Source organism: Melopsittacus undulatus, chromosome 7, assembly GCF_012275295.1.
Source record: "Melopsittacus undulatus isolate bMelUnd1 chromosome 7, bMelUnd1.mat.Z, whole genome shotgun sequence".
In the NCBI taxonomy this organism is placed as follows: domain Eukaryota; kingdom Metazoa; phylum Chordata; class Aves; order Psittaciformes; family Psittaculidae; genus Melopsittacus; species Melopsittacus undulatus.
Window position 1 is genome coordinate 43,477,269 of NC_047533.1, and position 23,389 is coordinate 43,500,657.

Consider the following 23,389-nt stretch of genomic DNA (forward strand, 5'->3'; position numbering starts at 1 on the left):
CGAGCTGCTGCACATCCTTTCATCTTGCTTTACCCTCCAGTGTTACCTTCTCTGCAGTCTTTAGACACTGAGAAGTGCATCTGCTGATGTTGTGCTTTTTATACAGGGCCATCAGTGTCAGCTGAAATTATTTATTTGCATTAGCAGGTGAAAAGTTCAATCCCATAACTAATATAACCATTTAGTTTCTATAATTTTTTCCTGTTAAAGGATATCAGTATATTTTTGAGTATTTAAGAAAAACACAGATGACATTTAGAAATCTGGAAAGTACAACAGCACAGGTATTCTCATTTATCTTATTTTTTCCTTCTCTCTTCATCTTTCCTGCTTACTTAGAGGATAGGCTTGTCCAGGAAGTTTTCACTGTGTTTAAGACTTCTCTATAAAGTATGTTTTATCTAGGACCTGTAGACACTAAGCAGTGCAAATAATAGTGCTGTGATTTCTTCAAAGACTGACTTCACGGGCTAAGAAACACTGTGATACTACACAAATGGATTAAGAAAGATAATGGTTTACATCAACTATCTTCATTCCATCAGCCTTGCTTCACTGAGTGAATAAATTCAATTCATTTAGAGGTAAGTAAGGCACAAAAGGTGGGTTTTGAATGGGAAGAACTTCATGCTGTTAAGAACATAGAAATAAATCTGATTACCCTGCATCTCTATGAACACTGGACTCAGTACTTTAGCCTTTAAATAAACAAGTTACTATACAGGAAATATACTAAGAACCTTTCTAATTTAAAGTGTTTTTTCAGCCTTTTTGATTTTTGTTAATGACAAAGAAATGTTACTTTTAAAGTATTTCAGTTCTGTATCTACTAAAAGAAAATCTGGATGTTGAGGGGCAATACATTTTTCTGCTTGCCCTTTATCTTCCAAAAATGGCTATGTTGTGCACACCAAAGATTGTTGCATAACTGGAGACCCAACATCATGACACCAAAAACGGAAACACAACTTCCAACTAACTATGGAAGAGCATGCTTCATTCAGACTGTTTAAAACTGTAACTTTCCAGACTCTGGGGTATTTAACTCCAAATTTGTCTAAATTTCAGACATGGCTTTCAACTCCATTTTAAAGCCTTCAAGAAACAGCTCAACCAGACAAGGCCTGAAGCAACTTGCACTAACTGTTGATACCATTGCTCTGAGCATGGAGTTGAAGTAGATGAACTCCAGAGGTCCCATTCAAGCTGAGTTATTCTACAATTGTATGTTCCTGTGTCAAGAGCAAACAATGAATTGGCATACAGCATTGACTTTTTCTGCTCATCTCTGCACACACTTTGCACATCACAGAGCTTCAGAGATCACTAAAGGCCTCTTCTCTACAATCCTATGTTACTGCCAGGTGGACTTGCAGCATACATGCCTCCAACGCATACAAGCTACCAAACGCCAAACCAGCAGCACTTCCTTAAGCTGCCAAGATACTACAACATAGCAGTTGTACCTGCAACTCAAGCAGAGACAACTGGAATTGCTGCTGTTATTGAAGGGTTCTTTTTGCTAGGTAGCCCTTACTGAAAGGCAATTCAAGCTGCAGGGGAAATACAATCTAATTTGTTTGGCACATGTTGTCCCTATATTACTGACTTCACTGGTTTATCTTACTGGAAGATTGTACTCTGTATTTTCCCTGTTTCCTCAGGAATATGACACCATTTTCTCCCTTTGCACAGAGACACAACAAATTACAACACTCACAGCAACACATTGCTGCCATCTCCACAGATGAGCATGAAATCAAGAAGCCCACCCTTGAGAACTGTCACAAGACAAATCCAAGCTGTTGTCAAGATACTAAAGAAATTGTTTACACAGATTGAAAGGTATTTTTAGAGGCTGCATGTCACACTATTTATTTGTATGTTTCTCCTATCATCTGTTTGCCACCATGGGTGGATACTTTCATCTTTATTTTAGCAGACTTCCATCAGTCACAGGTGGCTCAGAGCGCCATCCTCAACTGACACTACAACGCCTTGCTAGCTGCTCAAGAAACATTTCTTCACTTCCCTAAGATGAATGCATTTGAAGGCCATTCTTTGGGCAATATTTTCAGTAAAAGAAACAAGCACAAACATGCAGCCGAGCGGATGTTGCTTCTACAGACGCCAACACGCCCAGGGCTGGCTCCGCAGGGCAGGCCCAGGCAGTAAGCAGGCCAGGCAGGCGGGACAGGCCGAGGCTGCCGCTAAAGGCAGCACCAGGTCCTGGGGAGGCCAACTGCTCAGCAGCGCGCCCCGACCGAAACCTCGAGAGCCCCAACCCAACGTGGACACCTTTCCTGGCCGCCGCGGCCTGTCTCACCGCTCCGCTCCCGCAGCCAGCAGGAAGGCGGCCACCAATGGGCCCGCACCGCCTACTCCCTTGCCTGAGCCTGCCGCTGAACCCCGGCCCCCGCTGCTGCCCGCCCAGCTCCGTGCCAGCTCCGTGCCGCGCTACCGCCAAGGTCTCCCCCAGGCCTCCCCCCGAGCTCCGGCCTCCCGCCCGGGCCTCACCGCCCGCTGTACCGCCCCTGTCCTCGGCCCGCCTCTTCCCTATCGCTCCCAGGGCCGGAGCGGGTGGAGGCGAGCCGGCAGAGGGTGAGGCGGTCTTCCGGAGCCGTCCCGTCCGCCGATGCCCTGCGGCTGTGAGCCGTGGCGGCGGCGATCCCGTACTGTGGCAGCCCAGCGGGGCGCAGGGCCTCTCCCGGGGCACCGGCTGCCCATCTGGCGGAGGGGGAAACACTAAGAGGAATGTTAAATTTGGGTAAATAAGGCGTGATAAGAGCTTCTTTACGCCTCCCCGAGCTGAAACGCGGCCGATGAGACCGCTGTTTATGCTCAGTGGAAGTGCACCTGTGTACTTAACAAGCTGCCGCTGCTACCGTGCTGCGTGCCCTGCTTTTGGCCGAAGAGCACGGGCGCAGTTTGAAGGCAGGACTGCTGCCCGAGGGGAACGGGTGTCCGCTTTGCGCCTCCTCCCTCGCCCCGGAGGCCTCCCCGCCCGCTGGGAGCTGCTCTCATGGTTTGCATGATGTCAAAAGAGATTTTTGCCGATTTCCCTGTAAGGATTTGGCCCGGACCAGTTAAAGCGCAGACTGTTAGTCAGCATGTTTAGTCAGAAAGCAAACATTTCTCTCTGTCTTCTTGGTGTACAGTTTCCAGATGGCAGCACAAATTCATCTCCTTATGAGCACAGCACAAGCCTTCTAAAGTAATGCTTCATCTTTTGCAAATCAAATCTTCATTATCCATAATAAGGACATACGGGTTTTTTTCTCCAGATTGTAAATTCTCAGTCCCATGGATTCAGTAAAGCTAGGAGTACACCGTTTATCAATCATTTTAATGTAAATGTCTGCCCATGTAACATTTAGAGAGATGAACTGCAGAACATCTCTACGGAAACAATTTAGCTGTAATGCATCCAAGAGGAACAACATCCCATATGATAATCACAAATGTAGTCTGGGGAGAAAGAAGTATTATTATAAAGGCAATGTGTGTCTTTGTGTTACATTATTTTATTCAGAAAAAGAAAGACATTAATTTTTTACATTGAACTACCTTCACAAAGAAAACAAGAGTATGTGTAATAAGGAGCCTAACCCAAAATGACATTCTTCCAGGTGTCCAGGGACAGAGGGGTGATGACCTTTGGCTTCTGAAGAATCCTGATATTGAATAAAACGTTTTCCAAAAATCCTGCCTCTGGTTTCATTTGGAAGAATGAATCTCAGAGGAGTCATTGTCAATGGCTTCTAGTTACTGTCTCCGCTCCACTTGAACTAACACTCACCCATTCCTTGCTGTTCATCTATTCCTTGCAACTTCTTCAAACCGTGCTGGTTTTGGAGCACTGTTTTTGTCATTAATGCAACAGTTGACATGACACTGATGGTTCAAGTGAAACACCTCAAATATGGGGAGATTCTGACTCATTCGTGCTGTTTGGTTTTACTGGAATCATAGGTTACTGGAATTGAAAAGTATGAGGGAAAGGAGGACCATGAATGCACAGTATTTACTAAAATGGAAAATGGCCACATTCATGTTTCAGAGCTTTCTATGAATATAACAAGTGTCCACTTAAAGAGAGTCTTTTGTTGCAAAATGCTGTACAAACCAGCACAAACAATATTTTGTTCTTTTCTGAATTTCAGCAACTTCTGCAGACATAACTGCAGTGGGAATAACCACATGGAGACATCTTGAAAAAACAAAAGAAAAAAATAAGTATCTTTAAATCCTGTATCTCTTAAAACTGAACTGAGCGAGTGGAGCAGGAAGAAAGGGTTAGATGCAGAAATAGGAGATGTATTTAAAATTCAAACCTGATACTTGTAAAAACTGACACCATTCTGGCATTCTGGAGACAACATACTTCTATGTAGCTTTTTTGTATTAATAATTATGCATCACTGTGTTGTTATAAATTGTTTTCTCTCTTTAGTTCTCCAGTTGTTGTATTCACTGTCCCTAAAGGCTGTATTTAATCTGGATTAAAGGAAGGTCACCAATGAAAAAAGTTGTAAAAAATGAGTATGAATAATAATTCAGACAAGAAGTAAGAAGCTGTGCTTGGTAGGATTATGAAGGATGCAAAGGTGAAAGGCTATAGGAGATTGCACAGGAGAGGATGATTTATGTTTCGGAACACAGGACTTGATATTCCCATGTTCCTAACATAAGGAAAGGATAACACTGGGCACAGAATATGTGTATAGAAAGAAATAGCATGAGTTGTGTTTAATGGATGCAGATGGCAATACCAGAGATAGAGTTTAGAGCAAGGAATAAATACAGAATCCTACTGACATTACAGGCTTAAGTATGGGTAGGCAAAGTGCAATAACCTAGGTCAAAATTTGGTCAGAAAACTAGTGTTCTTCAGTCTATTCTTTAAAAAAAGGGTCCTAAATATTTCTGACCACAGAGGAAAAACCCTTTCAGCTCAGTAATGCCCGTTAGTGCCCTGCTGCAGCACTGGGTTAGTAATGGTTCCAGAAAGAAGAATACTACCCACCTGAACAATAAACATTTTCTTTTTCTTTCCTGAAAAACAAAGAAATGTTGAGTTTCCACATAAGTCCATAACCATTCCAGCCTTAATTATTTTGTGAAAACTAGTAGGACACTGGAGCAGTACACCACAAGAGCTGAAATAAGGAACATCTCTTGATATGTTATCTTTTAAAGAACCCAAATTAGAGGCAAATATCTGCTACATTAGAAGATAATGAATCCTATTTTGTTGAATTACTACCACCATCCATTCCAGACAATATACTGGTGCAGCATTTAAGGAATGAGTTCTCCCTTCTGAACATGAAAAAATAAAGGAAATGTCATTGCCATTATCACACTTAGAAAGCCTCAAAATCCCCTGAGCAATCAACACTGTACATCTGTGGGTACACCACATTTTGATTTCAAGGCTACAAATCAAATGAGGAGTGAATAAGATTTCTCCATATCCTTTTATAATTTCCTCTAATTTAAAGGTAATCATTAAAGAGTTGCAGTAGAAAGATTATATAGGTTCCAAAGTTTTTTTTAAGAAAAATGTCATAGCAAAGGAAAGCAGTTAGTAACAGGAATGGATGCTATTTTGGCACTGCTTGATTTTAATGAACAGGTTATGATGCTGTCTACATGAAAGAACTGGATGTTTGAAAACAGCTATTGCAGTGGGATACATTTCCAACTCGAGCAACTCTGTGCCACTGGCAATACAAAGTAAAATAAAAAAAAATAAACTAATTCTAAGACATTTAGAAGAAGTATAGTGGAGTAAAAACTTCATGCTGAATTATTTGCTGTCAAAATCATTATTGATCCTTGAAGGAGGGGAGCCTGTCTTGGACATTTAAAACCAGTTTGTTTGTGAGTGTGTGTAAACACATGCAATGAATGAAATTCTGCTCTCAGGCTGCAATAACCAGTTACCTGTATTTACCTTGGGTTTAGCCATATGATTTTGCTGGTATTTTGCACTCACTTTGTACTGATATTAAAAAGGGTGTAGAAGGCTGTTCTCGCTGAGAGCCATGTACAGTGTCTGTTTGGGCTGCAAATTTTGTAGCTCTCAATATGTCCCTTCATCTTTCAAAGGGACCCTCAAGCATCTAAGGCTGATCTAATAATGTTCATCTTTGGCAAGTTCTTTAAAGTATAAAAACGTTAAGCAGCAATAGCCACATCTTTACTGACTTTATTGCTAGCACTTGTCTGGAGCATTTTCACTTAATCTTTGTTTGGGATATGTCCCTTCAAATTTGAGCTAAGAAAAAAACCCAACAAACCACTTAAGTGGCCAGAGGGATTTCTTACAATCTCTATTCCTCAGATTTGAAAAAAGCATAAAGATATGAAGGCTCTTTCCCTGGTAACAGGCGCAGTTGCAGGAGTCTGAACTCAGTAGTACATATTTTTACTAAAAGTAAAGTGATATCCAGTGAAAAAATCCAATCACGAGGTTTTATAAATTCATATTGGACCAATCTAAAACATAAACCAACTCTTTAACTGTCTATTCTCTTTAGTATTAATTGAGAAGGGAATATTTTCTTTCAGCTTAAATTTCAGAGAACATATACATTATATTATTTTGCACTAAGACTATTCAAGGAGGCAGAAGTCTGAGCTTTGCCAGTGTCTCGCTGCTTAACTCTGCACAAGCTCTTAACTTCTCTCTGCCTCAACTTTTCCAGCTGTGTAGTGACTATGCTATGCCTCATTTTGGAAAGCATGAGTAGGAAACACTCCTGAGCCGTTTAATAGCATGTTTAATAGCACCTTAAAATCCACTATCGGTTTTTCATTTCTCATCACAAGAAGATATGATTACCAACAGTTCTAAAATTCAGGGGGCAGGGGATTTATTTTAAATTAAAAAAAAAAAAACCCACCCAAAACAACCAAGCGTGGAAAGTGGGAATTTGTGCAGTACATTTGCGTGTAGTGCACTAGAGGGCCCTCAGGAGTTAGAAATGGATGGAATGCACTTCTGGAAGGCACATACTTCACAGGACTTTTCATTACAGAATTGAAAATAGAAGTTGCTGGGGCTTGGTTTTGTTTGTTGCTTTTTTTTTTCTTTTTTTTTAAATAACACTGAGTTCATATAAGTTTATAGCAGTTCATATGCAAACCACCTCTCAGTACAGTTAGCTTCCAAAAAGTATGTAGCTTGCAGCAATGAAAGACCTAGATGAGAACTATACTTAAAACTGAAATATGTGTTAAGAATACTTTGAGAACGCCAGCTTTGACTAAGTTACTTATATTAACTTCAGGAGTTTTCCAGAACAAAGGATGTGTCAAGCTGAATAGGTAAGAGATTTTATATTTTTGTAGCTATATATACAACATGCACTTATTCTACCTTTGTTTCTTTGAAAGGATATATGTTCCTGTCATTTTATTCAAAAAAACTATAGCTAGATCCTGTTTATGCTTCACAAGAGCAAGAATTAACCATCTTTCATATTTAATAAATTTTGAATTGTTTATGAATTATGTGAACTATATTCATATTCAACTAGGGAAATTTGGCACTACTAATGTGTTTTTAAATTACTGTGTACATATTTAACTACTACAGTTACTGGTGGATAATATTGTATAATTTATAGCATTTCCCTAACATGAGGTTTAGTGAAGGCTTTGTCTTGTAAGAAAAAGATGATAATCTGGGTTTGACAAGCTTTTCTTCTAATGCTTGAAAACAGCTAGCTGAGACTAGAAATTGAGCCTCTAATTAATGATTTTGGTGTTTAATTATACTTTAATGAGAAAGTGAAAGATGTATCCTGACATATTTCTGTCAGCATACTGTCTCATTTAAAACTTCTGTCTCTTAAAAATACAGAACCAAAGATGCCATGTGTGGGTAATGAAATACTGCTGTTTTCTTTTTTTGCAGTTTGCAAAGAAGATAGTTCAGATCTTTTATGCTACAAGTCAGTAAACTTTGCTTACGCAGCCAGCTCCATTCATTCTCTGAAGCCAGTCACTTCCCCTGTGGTGGCTGATAAGAATTCAGCAGCTTGAGAAGGTGGAGTGTCAGCATCCTTAGTGCTAAACACTTTCCCAGGCATATCAGTAGCCTCTGTCCATCACCCATGCTGGAAGCTATTTGGAAAAGGAGAAATAGAAATTGGGGAAGGGAAATAATGCATCATCATTCTGGCTGGAGTGTATGGAAGACTTTATGCTGTTTTCACCATGTGGATTCACTAGAGAAATGACCACCTTTGATCAGCCAAGTAAAATCAAAAACTTGTTTATTTGCTGCCTGTGCCCTGCATGGTTGCTGAGGCTCTGGACTTGCAGGCGCCCAAGGACGAGGAGGAACCTGCTAGTGGGCACTGCATGCGTGATCTACCTGGGATTCCTCGTCAGTCAAGTGGGTCACATTTTACCCCAGCACAAAGGAAGACACCAAAAGATCAGTTCCAGAAGTCTCCAAGATGCAGCCCAAACTCCTTTTCTGGGCATCCCACTGGATGGCACCCTGTCACCGCCCAATTTCCAGGAACCCCAGCTTGGTGGCAATGGGACCTTGCTGCCACCCAATGTAGTTTATATCACCTTGCGGTCCAAGCGCAGCAAGCCTGCCAACATCAGAGGCACAGTGAAGCCAAAGCGCAGGAAGAAACATGCAACTCCTTTGTCCTATGGGCAGCACCTTCCAAAAGCCACTTTTACTGGCTGGGAAGAGGCCTTTGCCCAACAGCCAGGGAAGGCCATGCATTCTGCTGCCACAATGCGAGCACCAGTAGCCCTGGAAGCAAGAAAGCACAGGGACGAACACAGGCATAAAGGAATGGCAATAAGGGAGAAGAGTCACTGGAGACCTGGAGGGAATTCTGAAGCTATAAAGGCACAACCCCAGCCTGAGGAAAGCAATATCAGGATTTACAGCGAGAGCTCTCCCCCTTGGCTGAGTAAAGATGACATTCTAAACATGCGCATGCTAGCAGATTCTCGGATAGGAAGCATTCAAGAAGTATCTTCTCACAAAGCAGTCCTAGCAGTATTTGCAGGAGGTACCAGCACCACAGGAACTGCTTGTAATCAGGGACACTGTGGCATCATCAAAAGACCCCTCGACATGAGCGAGGTGTTTGCCTTTCATTTGGATAGGATCTTGGGGCTAAACAGGAGCTTACCTTCTGTAAGCAGGAGATCAGAGTTCTTCCAAGGTAACACATTCCTGTGGTTTTCAGCTTGCAGGTGGGCTGCTGAGGTTTCCTTCTCTTGCATTAACCATGGGGCCACAGCTGTGACCTTTAACTCCTGTGAGCCTGAGTACTAACCCCATCATTATAGGGAAATGAAGCTGGTGTCTGTGTGCAATTTCTGCAGTGCAGTTATTCTGTCCAAAGGATGCAGAACCTGAATGTTTAGATCAAATACCTTTAGCTGCTGAGGGCAGTAGCAGTTTCCCTTCCACGAGAGTCTGGAATGAGAAAAAAAACTAGAGGGAGTCATCTGCAGATTGCATGATGTACAGGCTGCCTGGAGAGAAACTGGTGAAAAAAAACACAACAGAAAAACCTGTGATTCAGTGGATATTTCTGGTTTTAAGTTTTCTCATTGCTTAGAATTGGCTTTAATGAAATATTGTTGAAGGCAAGCACAAGAATTCATCTCAAACAGGTGGTAGGAAAGGGGGTTTGTATTTAGTCAGGTAACCTACTCAGAGAGGTAGGGGACCTTCCTGCAGAGACTTGATACTAATGCCTCTGGGAGCTTAAAAAGTTTTTAAAAGTTCTTCCCTCTCCCTAAACCAAACTTACATTTCAGTGAATTCTGCTGTTACGTGTCACATCTGTATGTAATGCAAAGAAATGTATACAATAATACTCTCAATATGCCTGTTACATGATTGACATAAAGTTTTCAGTTGGAAATTTGATTTTTAACCTTTAGTGAAATTAAAGGTGGATTTCAGACATGTAATGTAACTTCTAAAATTGTTATCTTGTTAAACATGTCTTCAGCCTAACTGCTATTTTTGTAAGTCACAGATCACAATCCAAAAGGAGTACGTTGCATTTTAATGAATCATTGCTAAAGTGGCTGGTTATATTTTTTCTGTTAACTTCTTACTGCTGAGTCTTGCTTATACCAATACTTTTGTATCAGTCTGCTTAAAAAAAAAATAAAGAATGCCTTTCTGAAGTCTGACAGCAGGAAGATGACCCAGTGATCTCCAGTTTTTTCCTGCTTTGTAGATCATCCCTTTGGCAGCCTGTACAATAACGTGAATGAATCTCTAGGAAAACAGTTTGAAGGTTTCTGAATATTATTCATACTTCCAGAGAATGGAAGATACATTATGCGTAGTTTATTTTTAGGAACAAGATTTATTGCTACAGGGCTGTCATAAGGCATTAGGAGAGTTCAGTTGAAGGAACTCTGCATAGTGTGGCTGCAGAGATGACAGACTGCAAGCCTCTGAAAACTGCTATTAGGCTAATTGTGCATTGTGTTGCTCAGTGTCTGTCACCTTACAGTATGCTTTGGACTGTCTGGGACAGAGTGTCATTCTGCCCTCTTTAATTTGCTTTTTCTCATAACTGGCTATGTTCCTGTAGCGAGAAGAGTGTTGCTAGGTGATGAAGAGAAGTAATGTTATTTTTGTCTCACTTCATTTTTTCCAGCTAAAGGGTGAGCAGAGCATTCAGAACAGTTACTGTACCTTGTCTCTCACCATTCCTTTGGCCTGGAAATATGCTGGAGCTCAGATGCCTAATGTCTACTTGCACTCATTTCTATTTACATGCTTATGTTTGGCATAATCTGGAAAACATCTGTGTTGAGCAAATGAGCAAAAATATATTCTTTAAAATAGTATGAACAATTAGGGAGCTCATTTTTATAAGCCACAGGCATTTAAGTTAAGATTAGGTGGGCACTGTAAAGTTTTTTACAGGGCAGCTTTTGTGAATCATGGTTATTCACATGCAGTTGAAAGCAGTGCAGGATTAAGAGACTGTGCATGTGTGTATAAACGTATACAATTTCTGGGCTGACATCTCTCTTCACTACACATCCCTTTAGCTTGCCTCAGTTGTGATGTGATCTAACAGGACATGTTTGATGTAGCATTAAAATCTTAAAAAAATGGGCTTTTCAAAACTGTCATTCATTTTGTCAAAAGCAGTTTCAAAGAACTGCTTAGCAAATCCCTGTGCAGCTTCTGTTTCCCCTATTCTCACAAATCCCCTACTGATTTTTTCTTTTTATGAAGTCTAGCAAAGTACTGTGTGCAAGTACTCTGTCTGCTGCCCTTCAGTTCCCTGGCTGTAAACCCTCTTAAGTGCTAACCAAATTTTTGTATGTTATCTTTTATTCCATCAGGTATAATTCTCTCATATTTTTGCAATCACAGAATAGTTTGGGTTGGAATGGACCTTCAAAGGCCATCTAGCCCAACCCCCTTGCAATGAACACGGACATCTTCATCTAGATCAGGTTGCCCAGAACCACATCCAGCCTGGCCTTGAATGTCTTCAGGGATGGTTCATACATCACCTCTCTGGGTAACCTGTGCCAGTGTTTTACCACCATCATTGTAAAGATTTTTTCCCTCACGTAAATTAATTGGCCAAACATAAAACCTCTGGGCAGTATTATAGTCTAGGAGAGCATGATCCTGGGCATACCCAAGCAGTTGTTACTCCAGTTGCTACTTACAAGGTGTGAAAAATGTCAAGAGCTCCAAAACACCTATAAACAAAGAGAGATAAACCTATAAACTAACAAGAAATAATCATATAGGATGAGGGACAATGGGTTCAAAATTAAACAGGAGTTCAGGTTAGATATAAGGAAGAAGTTCTTTACTGTGAGGGTGGTGAGGTACTGAAACAGGTTGTCCAAAGAAATGGTGAATGCTCCATCCCAGATAGTGTTCAAGGCAAGGCTGGACAGGACCTTGGACAACATGGTCTAGGGTGAGGCATCCCTGTCCATTGCAGGGGGGGTTGGAACTGGATGAGCTTAAGGTCCTTTCCTTACCCTAACCATTATATGATTCTATAAAACTGTGTCTAATGTGGAGAAAATGGAGGTTGACCCTTGTGTGTTTGAGTTTTAGGATGGTCATGTTAATACTGCAGGATCTAGAATCTTCATTATTTTATCACCCTAACCTGAGGAACAGAAGACATATATGTGACTTTGCTTGGTGCCATAGCCTCACCAGAATTAGTTTGCATGTACTGCCCCTAGCTCAACAACAGCATTTGCAGGGTAGGATGACACCAGTGTAAGGGCTTGAGCTACAACTGCAGTAAAGCAGGCTTGAACTTGTCTATGTCTGTTTTGCACCAGGCAGCTGTAGGGGTAGGACTTTGGCTCCTTGTATAATAGCAACAAGGCTGAGCTTTTTATTCAGCTTTTGGTATAAAATACATAGCTATTGCTGTGCAGTTTTGTTGTGCCACTTACAGAGGGCCTCAACTACTGCACGCTGACAACTACCCTCCTTCCCCCTCTGTATGTCAGTCCCTCTCATCTTTCCACACACTGTTTTCCTCTCCTGCTGATACATGACCAACAAGACTGCTGCTTTCAAATGTGGCAGTGGTAAGCTGTACTGCTTTACTGTGAACAATGAGGAGTTTGAGAAAGGACTTAAAGTACCTCATGAAAGATTTGCTCTTCTTAGAGATGTTCTCATGGGCACGTTTGAAATTTGACTATTTTGAAACTGATGTGGGGTGGATATCTACCATGATGCTTATGTTGAAGCCGCCATGCAGTGATGCATTACTTAACTGCACCTGAACCAGTTTGAGTAATTTGAGGCAGTCTAGTCTCAGCAGTTTGAGGCTTCATCTGTGTTACCTTATTCAACATAGAATACCCTGAGCAAGGGCCTAAGACATTTTTAGAAATATTTTTATGTTTAAAAATGTATAAGAATTACTGGGAGGCTGGTTCCAATACAAGTTTTGAAAAAACTTTCCCATACAATTTTGCAGATCATCTTTAGATAATGAAGCAGATATATAGATATAAAGTGGCAGATGAAAATAAAATGAAGTCATCTTAGGGCAAGATTCAGTGAGATGCAGCTGCAGCAACAGAAATGCAGTAGCCCCTTGAGTTTGTATATAAAGCTGATTAGGAAAGAAGCACAAGCAGAACACATTTATTATGGACATTTATTATGAACTTAATCTGAAGTGTACTCAGCCTCCTCAGTTTTGGCTGTATCAGTCTGGAAGCTTTAATTCTTAGCCAGCCCTTACTTTTCACCATTCAGTTGACTTCATGAGGTTTGAATCAGAAAAGCTCCACTGATTTCAGTGGTGTCGTGCCAATTCATGCAGCTACGAATCAGACCTCTTATCTGATTTAGTTCAGCACCTTTATGTTTTTCCTGCAAGTGTCAAAAATTTGAGTCACTGCTCTTTACTGAAGCTGCTGTTTCATATTCCTGTAATTCAGCTTATGTTACAGAGTTGAAAGATTTTATTTTGGCTCATCTTTTCTGTTCCCATTTCCTCCGAAATGCAAACATTTCCTGTATTTAACCTCAGTCTTAAAAATGTTTTTGTATCTTAATGGAAACTGGCAAGATTATTCATATTTTTTTAAGTATTTATATTACTATTGTTTATCATGTCCCTTTTGCGTAGACAGGAGATGTTTGTTTTGTTAGAAGACCATTTATGCATTTGGTTTGTGGAAGAATTCATGAATAGCTACATAAGCTGTTATTTGCTCAGACTTGATCCTGTAGAAAGCTGTCCCTTTTTCTTGTGACAACTCCCAGTGTTTATGTAGACTTTCTTCAGCTGGCTTGGAAAAGTAGCTTAGCTGATAGCTCGCCTGACTTGGCTAAAGTAATCTTCATTGTAAGTGATGGAGCCAAAGTCAGGAAATAGGTAAGATTTCACAAATTAATTTCCTAAATATTTATTAAGGCACCTCAGTGGAAGAAGCCTGGTTTTCAGGATTGCTCAGTGTTTCTTTTTAATATTGCATGAAACATATTTATCAGTCCTTACACTGCGAAAGCTCAATTTTATTTTTTTTACTGAGGCTTGTTCCTGTAGTGTTTCTGTGTGCATTGTGCATTAAAAATACTTTGACATTTGTTTTCAACTCTTAAAAATCATCATCAGTTCACTGGAAACAGAGAAAAATTGCATCATTATCTCACAGTGAGATAAGCTTATCTATAAGCTTTTTAATAGTTTGGTTTAATATATGACTTTGTACTTTTGTCTCTTGCTTCAAACAGAGAAAGCCTCCCATATGAATGCTGAAGGCATTCATGTCTATAGTTCTTCCATTACTGTGGTATCTGCTTTTAGATCTAGTATAAGACCACATTAACCAAAGGATGTCAAGTTATTAGTCTGTGGCCATTTTTCCTGCCACATCTGTAATATAGTATAGTTGCTGGTCTTGAGCAACGTCTAAGGAATGATCGAGTAAGACTGACAGTATTGCACTATACTGATGGTCTGTTTTTCTGTTTTCAGATGGTCAAGCCTGTCCTGTTATTCTCTGGGATTCCTCACTGAGTCCAATAGATAACAGTACCCATTCTTCAGTGAGATTAACGTGGGGGCAATATCAGCAGCTATTGAAGCAGAAATGCTGGCAGAATGGTAAAGTTCCAAAAGCTGAGTGGGGCTGTACTGAAATTCATCATCATGAATGGTCCAAGATGGCACTCTTTGATTTTCTTCTGCAGGTAAAATATTTACTGAATGCAACTATCTGCCTCAAAAGTCATATGAGCACACATAGGAGACTATTTTTTTTTTTCCAGTGAAGAAGAGAGGTATTTGTACCATTTGAACTTTTTTTTTTTCATTTGTTTCTTATGATTTAAATATCCAAAATTAGATTTATAATCAGGGAATGAGATCAGGGGCTTGACTGACTCACTTTCTTAAAAAAAGGAAGCAAAAGCTTTTGTCTTTGCTTTACTTTGCTTTGGTTTACTTCACCTTGAGGCAGGCATACTGTTTCTTCTTGACTCCTTAGTCTCCCCAAATGTAGTTTGTGACTATGTTCACCACTGTAAGCCTCTTTCAACCAAGTAGTGCTTCCTGCCCCTTCCAGTCCCCTGAGGTCATTTAAAGGGTTTTGATCAGCTGAAATCTGGATCAAGATAATAGCTATAGCAGCTAATTTTCCTTCCTTTTAAAAATAGAGCCAGTGACTAAGGAAAGAGTAGAGCATCAAGTGATTAATGATATGGCTGCTGTTCTTTACTTAGGTATTGCACGTAATCATTAGCTCTCCAGATAAGACCCAGCTAGGGCTCTGTCCTGTAGGATCATGGTGGCTACAGTTACAGCAATTAGCAGAGTATTAATACACTCCCTGTAATAAGGATTGAACTGAACACCTGGTTGGAAGCTAATTTTATGGCTTCCTGAGATATGGCACTACTTCCAATTGTCCTTACCTGCTAAGACAGATCCAGGTGGCTGAGCCTCCTGCAACACTTGCTGGTTTATTTAAAACTTCAGCTAGCACTAGGTAAATTTCTGCAGACTCGTTATGTTAACCAGAACATTTAGGTCTTCTCTAAAAATATATTATCACTCATCTAATGACTCCATCTTTAGTCCCACTATGAGCAAATAATTCTTAGAAACAAGTATAAAGTCATATGTGGATTACTCTGATACTAAACATAGTAATACCCCTATAGGAATAATACAGATTGTGCCAATGTTTTCATGCCATTGTCTTCTTATTGAACAGTTTAAAGATTCTCTCAAGTTCTGCGTTGATTTTAATTTTAGAGTCTTCTAAGACAAGTTTTTATTATTCATAATAAACCTCCTATTATCCAGAAGGAACATTCAGTTAAAATAATATACAACAGGATTGAGCTTTACCTGACAAAAAAATTACACTTGTAATAGTAGCTGCTATCAGAGTAATGCATACCTGCAGCTGCATACCAGACAAGAACGTGCATACCAGAAAGTGAGTGAAAGTGGATCTTATGCTTCTTAAAGACTAAAATTTTATCTGGGTTCTTTCAGATTTAACTTTAAAGTTTATCAGCAATAAAACATGAAGACTCTAAACCAAAAAATGCCAAGAAGGGGTTCTAAGTTTGAGGAAAAAAAAATGAATTCTGTGCTTCATGAGCCATTCAGAAATAAGAATGATGGAAAGTATTCTCTGTTAAATCTAATTCCCTCAGAAGAACAAGTTTGGTACCTGTGATAGGTGTTCCTAATCTCTGATTTCAAATACCACAAACATGGGAGCAGGCTAAAAAATGCTTATAGCTGACTTTTACTTGCCTTCTGCAATAACTCAAGTAAAATAAGATCATTAAAAATAAAATGGCTCCTTTAATTTTGGGGGTTTGAGCCTCTCATGTACATAAGTATATAACAAAAAGCAATGGTAAAATATTAAGGTTGCAGCATCAATTCCAGAGTTCCCATCATTCTGTCTTAACACAGGAATGATGCAAAATACTGTAAAATGACTGTAATAATATGGTTTCCTCATCTATTTAATGCATGTAAAGTGTGGTGCAACTGGATTAGGGCTATACATCAAAAATGCATCTAGAGAGGCTCTCCTTCACTTTTGGCAGAGCCTTTAGATGAGTTGAATGAGATCACATGAGCTAGAACACTGCAAGCAAGCAGGGCTCTGGTACCTGCAGATGCTAAATACTGCTCATGGAAGGAGAAAGAGGAAGAGAAATCTGTTTCATCATGATTTTCACTTCTGAAAACCAACATTTCTAACAAGACTGGTGCCAATAGCACTAGATACTTAAGAAAAAGCAAACTAACTTGCAGACTTTCATTTGAGGAAGAAAATTAAGAGGCCTTTTCAACACACGGTATAGTTCTACATCAGCAGAAGAGCCTTTGCTGGTCACAAATGTAAAAGTATAATTTTAGAGGTCTTATGTGAAGACTAATGCTTTTATGCTTAGACCAGTTTGAAGAGTTTGCATACAACAAACAAGGACAGAAATAATTATTTACCTTTGCTAAGCTGCTCATTAAGACTTAGATGCACTGTCCAGGCTTCCACTTTGCAAGCACCTGCCAGCAGGAGCTGGAGCCTGGAACAGCCCCACTGCAGGCAGGACAGGCAGGGTCAGCAGCAGGAGAGGCAACCCAACAGGGAAGGAAGCTGCAGGTCCATTGATAGCCGAGTAAGCGTAAGCCACAGACAGAGCCGCAAGCCGGCTCCAATGCGAAGAAACAGGAATCAAGCAGCAACAAGAAACAAGCAGCAATACAGTAGCATCAGGTAGCAGGACAAACAGCAGACACCACCTCTCTCAAGGGCTCAAAGAAAGGTTGCAGTTCCAGGCCTGAACTTAAATGGGACTCCTGGGCCCATCAGAAAAGGGGTGTGTGGTGTGTGTGTGTAGATCCCAGGTGAAGCTGCTTAGGGCAATTAAGGCCTATCTGTGTGCTCAGGGCCTGGCAATGTTGCGTATTTACTCCTGTCTTGTCAACAAGGGTAGAAGCACTTTCAAGGAGTGATTTATTCTTCCTGCATTAGATGATTATCCTAAAATGGCATCTTTTGCTCTGGGGGGTGCCTTGCTCTTGTCATTGTTTATGAAAGGGAACATAAACAACTAAGTCAGAAGAGATGCTTAACATTTACACCGCTAAAGTTAGACCAGATGTATTTCTTCCTGTTAAGTGCTGTGCAATGAATAAGTGAGGGTTCATATAGGAAAAAATAGCCTAGATTTTCATGTCATTAAAGTATATACCACAGTAACTCAGGGAGTCTGCTCTGTGACTATAAATGTACTCATCTTGTGTTTTGTAGCTTCTGGTGATTTGCTGTGCCCCTTACTAATATTTTCAATTATTTTGCATACTATTAGTCTGTTAGGTCCCACAAAATGGATACTCTGTGTGTGTGTGTGTGTCAGGCTGTGCTATTTCTATTGTTCTCCAGTAGAGAAAACATAAAAGAACTGCAGCCTTCTGAAAAATTGGGATTGTATTCACCATCTTTTTATTCTAGTTATGCAGTGGTATTGTTCCACTATTTCCAAAGAATTTCTACTGGCAGAAATCATGACTATAGCATGGATGAAATACAGTCTGAGAAAGCTCTTCTGACAATACATGAAGTACGGGGACCAGGTCTTCATACCATTTCACTGCTGACTTTAATTATACTTATCCTAAGCTTGTTTTCCTGTCAGCTGTGTTAGTGAGCAGTATCTCACAGTGACACTTTGCCCCAAATACTTTGATATTGTTTTCACTTGGCACTCTGCTGTACTTTGTTTTAGATCTATAGTCGACTAGACAGAAACTGCTGTGGATTCAAACCTCTCAGGGAGGATTCCTGCATGCAGCAAGGACTGAAGCTGAAATGTAGTGATCAAGATGCTGTTCACCTTACACACATAGTTCAGAGACACCATGACCAGAGGCACTTGGTCTTTATAGACAATAAGGGTTTCTTTGACAGAAACGAGGACAATCTTGACTTCAAAATACTGCAAGGAATCAATGAGTAAGTTTTATTAATTTTGTAAAAAGATTGATATTTTCTTCCCACTTTGAGCAGGACACACTAAGTTACTGAAATAGATATCATTGGCCTAAGACATTTACAGAGTGTGTCTAAAAGTGTATGTGTAATCCCACTGCTGTAAAAGATACAATTAACATGTATATGGACTTTTAGCTGAGACACAGTCTATATTCATAGAATTGATTTCTAAACCATAACATAAATATTACAATTCATAGTGATGGCAAAGGTGATGAATTTCTTTTGTGTTTTTCCAGATTCCCTGAATCTGCAGTTTCAGTGCTGAGGAGCCAGCGTTTACGTGAGAAGCTGCTACAGTCCTTGTTCCTTGACAAAATATACTGGGAGAGCCAAGGAGGCAGAAATGGGATTGAAAAGCTTATTGATGTAGTAGAAAGAAGGTCCAAAATTCTTCTTACTTATATAAATGCACATGGAGCCAAAATATTGCCCATGAATGATTGAAGCAGTCTTGTTTCTGTCTGAGAGTCTTTAAAAAAATTTGTATGAACCAAAACCTGACAGTAAAATTAATTTAATTCATAAGATTATTTAATTTTTCTTCCCCCAAACTTTGAAGTTTATTTTTAAATAAGAAATCTTACATGGTTTTAGAGCAACATTTAAATGTCAGCTACAACTCAACTCAGTGCAGGTTCTTCTGTCACCAGTGAAATGAAATGAAAAATAACCAACTGGTAAAATAAATAATGTAATAATAGTATGTAGGTACCATGAACACTTCTTCTGTTAAACGGCTTGAAAATTAACAAAGGGATTTTCATTACATTAAACTGAATTACTCTTACTTTCCTCATTCAAGTCAGTATTATTGCAAATTTGAATGGGAGCAGATATTTTTAAGCACTTAATACATTGATGAAAACTGTCTCATCTTGCTGAAACATATCTAGTACAGGAATTTGGTTTTTTTTATTATAAATATTAAAATGCCAAAATATCCAAAGGCTTATTTTGTTTTATTTTATTTTGATCTTTGAAATCTGAGGACTAAATTTGACTATTTTAATTGTAGGAGTGTTTGCACTGGACAGGTGAGAAATTTAAAACAGTAAGAACATGGCTTTAACAACAATAATTAATTTGAGAAAGCTTTTACCTGTCCAGTATGGAGTACAATTTGTCATGAGTTGCTTGTTATAGTGTACTATTTTCAGTACAGGTTGTTTGGATGTATAGGTGGATATTCTGCCTATTGATTAGTTGTCTATTGATTAACTGACATAATTGTCCTCTATTACCATTAGTTTTAAAAAAGAAGTTCATCTTTAGCCTTGTGTGAATCTGGTGCTAAATAAGTGTGCATTTTGCAGAATTCTTGTCTTATTTTTTTAGACTATTATGAAAAAGCAGACCTACTAAGGATGTGAGAGTTGTTAAACTCAGCACAGAAAGCATTTGTGCTGCTTACTCATCTCTAGCCAGAAGTTCAGGGTCTGGTTTTCCATTAAGATTGACCACTGCAGGGGGATAATTCTAACTATACACCCCAAGTATCGCTGCAGGTAAACTAGTTAGGGAAGGCTGGATAAGCACTTTGGATTCTTAACCTTCATCTACTCCAGAAATAAAATGCAAACTGATATAGTCTGTCATGACATATACCTTTTACCTATCTATTTAGAAATACTCATACCATCTTTCTAGAGAAATATCTATTATCTTCTTGCCATAAGATAATGCCAGAAGTTGAATACTTTCATAGCTATTTTTTCTTTATGTATAGTAAAAAAATACAGGGTGTATAAAATTTTAAAATACTTTTTAAAAGTGCTTGTGTAATGATATCAATGAGAAACTAAAATGCTTTGTGTCAATGTTAATGTGGATGGGTGAATTTTAAGTAACTACAGTTCCACTGCAGCTGAAACAGATTTTTTTTCTTAGTATCAGAAGAGGTATTAACAATAATTGCATTACTAGAAGAAACAGATCTCAGTATAAAAGCAGAGTTAAAATATTTAGTAAAATTTTAACAGCATGGCCATCTAATTAATCTTTTATTTTGTTCTGTCAGCAAAGGCAGATATATTTGTAAAAAATTCCTAGAACTTAACTATTGCCTTGAGAGCACATGTTTTAGAGTGCCTTGGACTTCTTAATAGCACCAAAGTAGAGTTTTATAGGATTTTCATGTTATCCCTTTCTTAAAATATTGTAATTTATTAGCCAGGCAATTTCTATCAGAGAAACAAAAGTATTACTATAGCTTGCACTGTGAACAGAGTCTAGAAAAAGAAATAATCAGCAGGATCCATTTCACATGGAATTGGTGTTGCAGTAAATTTCACTTTTTAATGATCATTATGATCAATTTATCTCATTCTTTAGCCTATCGGTTTTCTTTCTGCTAGATACCTGTTCAAATGGATTATTATATGCTGCTGGGAGTAAAAGAAAGGCATGACTCTCAGCTGCTTTGAACTCTGCTGAGGGCTAAGTGAGAATACAAGAATGCACCTGATCATGAAAAACGTGCCATGGGAGCTTTGCCTTCTAGATTCTCCCTGTCTTTAGACTGCACATCCTGATGCCAAGTCATTGCCTCACACTGCCCAGTTGTACTTTTTTCCAGAATTGACTCATTGCCCAAGAAGAGAAAAAAATCAGGACTTCTTTATCTTTTCAGGTCAGGTAATTTATTTTTATGGTGATTACTTGATGCATTCTTCTCCATTTCTTCTGGGCATAGGCTATCGTTTCCTTCAGCATGATACATCCTCTTTTTTTTGCCTGGCAGTTCAGTGCCAGCTCTTAAAGCAGCAATGTAATTGCCAGCTAGTAAGTAATTTCCCTGAAGCTGCCCTGGAGCAATGTCTCCCGGTAGTCCTGAGTTTAAGAAGTTCAAATAGCCATGATGCTGTGCAGCACTTGAAAATTTGACCAAGCATGAAAAGTGTAACTGTAAAGAGAAGATATTCTGAAGACAAATCCTGCAAATGAGTGTCCTTAGGGAATGAATGATAATTTTTACTAGACATTTTTGGTGGCAGAGGCATACAGATCAAGTTCTTGTTAAAGCTAATTCACAGGGCAAAACAATATCTAGACTTACATAAAAAGTACAAGGAGAAGGATAGGTGCATATCCCTGTGCTGCCCAATATGGATCAGAAAGGCACATAAAGGCACCATCTTCTCGGAGCTGCTGTAGGCACCAGTGAGTCCAGAGCGAATGGCCAAGGCAGACTGCGATGCACACATGACACTTACTAAGGGTGAGGGAATACTTTCTCTGAGTGTCTGAATTTGGGTCTAGGGCAAAAAGTTCTGTATCCTTCTTTCAGCTTACAATAGCATCTTAGTGTTGCCCTGTGTGCAGCTGGAGGTTCTGCTTTCTGTGCTGTGTTGATGGACTGTATTTTTTATGCATACAAACACTCTTTTAGTCTTCAGGGAAGTCAAGAGAGGCTTTGTGAGATTGGGCAGTGGAACTGGACTGTAAATTGCTTCTAATTCTCTAGCATTGATAACGAACTCCAGAAAGTGCCTTTTCTCCATAGTGTTTATCCTGTTGCCGTGGAGCTTGGTACTTGAATCCAGTATTGTTAATAACACAAAGTGTGATTGCGATAGTGGTTATGAGTTCAAAATGACAAATTTATACAAAAGGAACACTTTGCAGAGCTTGTCTATTTCCTGCTACTACATTAAAGATATCTGCTCTCCCTTCAGTAACAGGAGTAAAGTTCATTGGGAAATCAGTCCACTTCCTTTTAAAGCAGTGTGACGTTGGACTGACATTCCTGCGCTGTAGCCTAAGTAATATTAACCAACAGGAAAAAACCCAAAGAAGCCTTATTCTACCTATAGTGGTGACTGACAGAAAGCCAAGAAACTGTGTTTTAGCCATCTTTGCTGGGCTGTCTTCCATTTATGGGCATAAGGGATCAGACAAAGATTCATGTTGCACATTACTCAGAAGGGTGTAACCAACGGCAACAGTCCAAAACCTGTGGGTAGGAAAAGACAGTTATGTCATTCTTGAGTCTGCCTGAAAGCCAGAACCACATGAAATGGAATTACTAAGAAAGTCAAGAGAGTTTGCTGATTTCATAACAGTGGAAGACAGAGCTTAAAATAAGTAGCACAGGCACAGATGCTTTAGAATTCCTCAGGAGCCTGCCAGCAACTTAATAATCTTGAATGTTTCAGAAGCTGAGGACATGAAAACTTTTGTGGAGCACTGTCAGAGCAGTTTCCTTCTTTTTTTGGTGTGTATTCTTTAATGCACTATGTTAGAAAAGATAAATTCCATGGTTTCAAATGAGCAAATACAGATTTAGGGTACATTAAGGGACAAGATTCCAGTAGCAATTCTGGGAACACATTAATGCAAGTGCATGTATGTGAACACAAACATACGTGTGTATGTATATATACCTTGGCTTGTTTCTATAAAATGGTCAGTTTGGCTAATAAAAAGTTGTTCATACAATTTCCCGTTTACTTGTAGAATTGTATTTGTAAGTCCAATTTTGGGTGTACACAAGTTGAAGTTTAAACACAACATTATTACGAATGAAACTTTCGTTCTGAAAGAATTAACTCTTCCCTTGCTAAGATATTTCTATAATCTTGAAAGTTTTCTACTTAACAATTGTAGAGAAAAACAGCAATATGTTTTTATCTGAGTTAAACTGCCAGAGTGTTATCAACTGAGATATTTTTATTGATTTTTATATTAGATACTGAATTTCCACTTTCTTTTGGAATTTTGAAGTCAATTTAGTTGTCTCTTTATGAGTAACAGTAAAAGCATTATCACAAGTAATTAATTATTTTAATATCTGCTGCTATTGCCATATAATGTCCAGGAATATACA

General features: G+C 39.2%; 2 protein-coding genes across 5 annotated transcripts in view; one reads left to right on the forward strand and one right to left on the reverse strand.

Annotated features, from left to right (window-relative positions):
- The window catches only part of TMEM144 (transmembrane protein 144), a 32,790-nt gene extending 30,198 nt beyond the window's left edge, over positions 1–2,592 (reverse strand). For 3 of the 4 annotated variants that reach the window (XM_034064983.1, XM_034064982.1, XM_034064980.1), the window contains exon 1: positions 2,518–2,592. The gene's annotated coding sequence lies outside the window, so the exon portion shown is untranslated. The remainder of the gene's footprint in view (positions 1–2,517) is intronic. The other variant, XM_034064984.1, reaches the window with a different exon arrangement.
- A 4,517-nt stretch (positions 2,593–7,109) lies between these two features.
- On the forward strand, positions 7,110–23,001 carry GASK1B (golgi associated kinase 1B). The gene is made up of 5 exons (XM_005148928.3): positions 7,110–7,335; positions 7,928–9,209; positions 14,514–14,728; positions 18,296–18,522; positions 18,801–23,001. Exons 2-5 carry the CDS (start codon positions 8,204–8,206, stop codon positions 19,006–19,008), a joined length of 1,656 nt encoding a protein of 551 aa, XP_005148985.3. The 5' UTR covers positions 7,110–7,335; positions 7,928–8,203; the 3' UTR covers positions 19,009–23,001.
- The last annotated feature ends 388 nt before the right edge of the window (positions 23,002–23,389 follow it).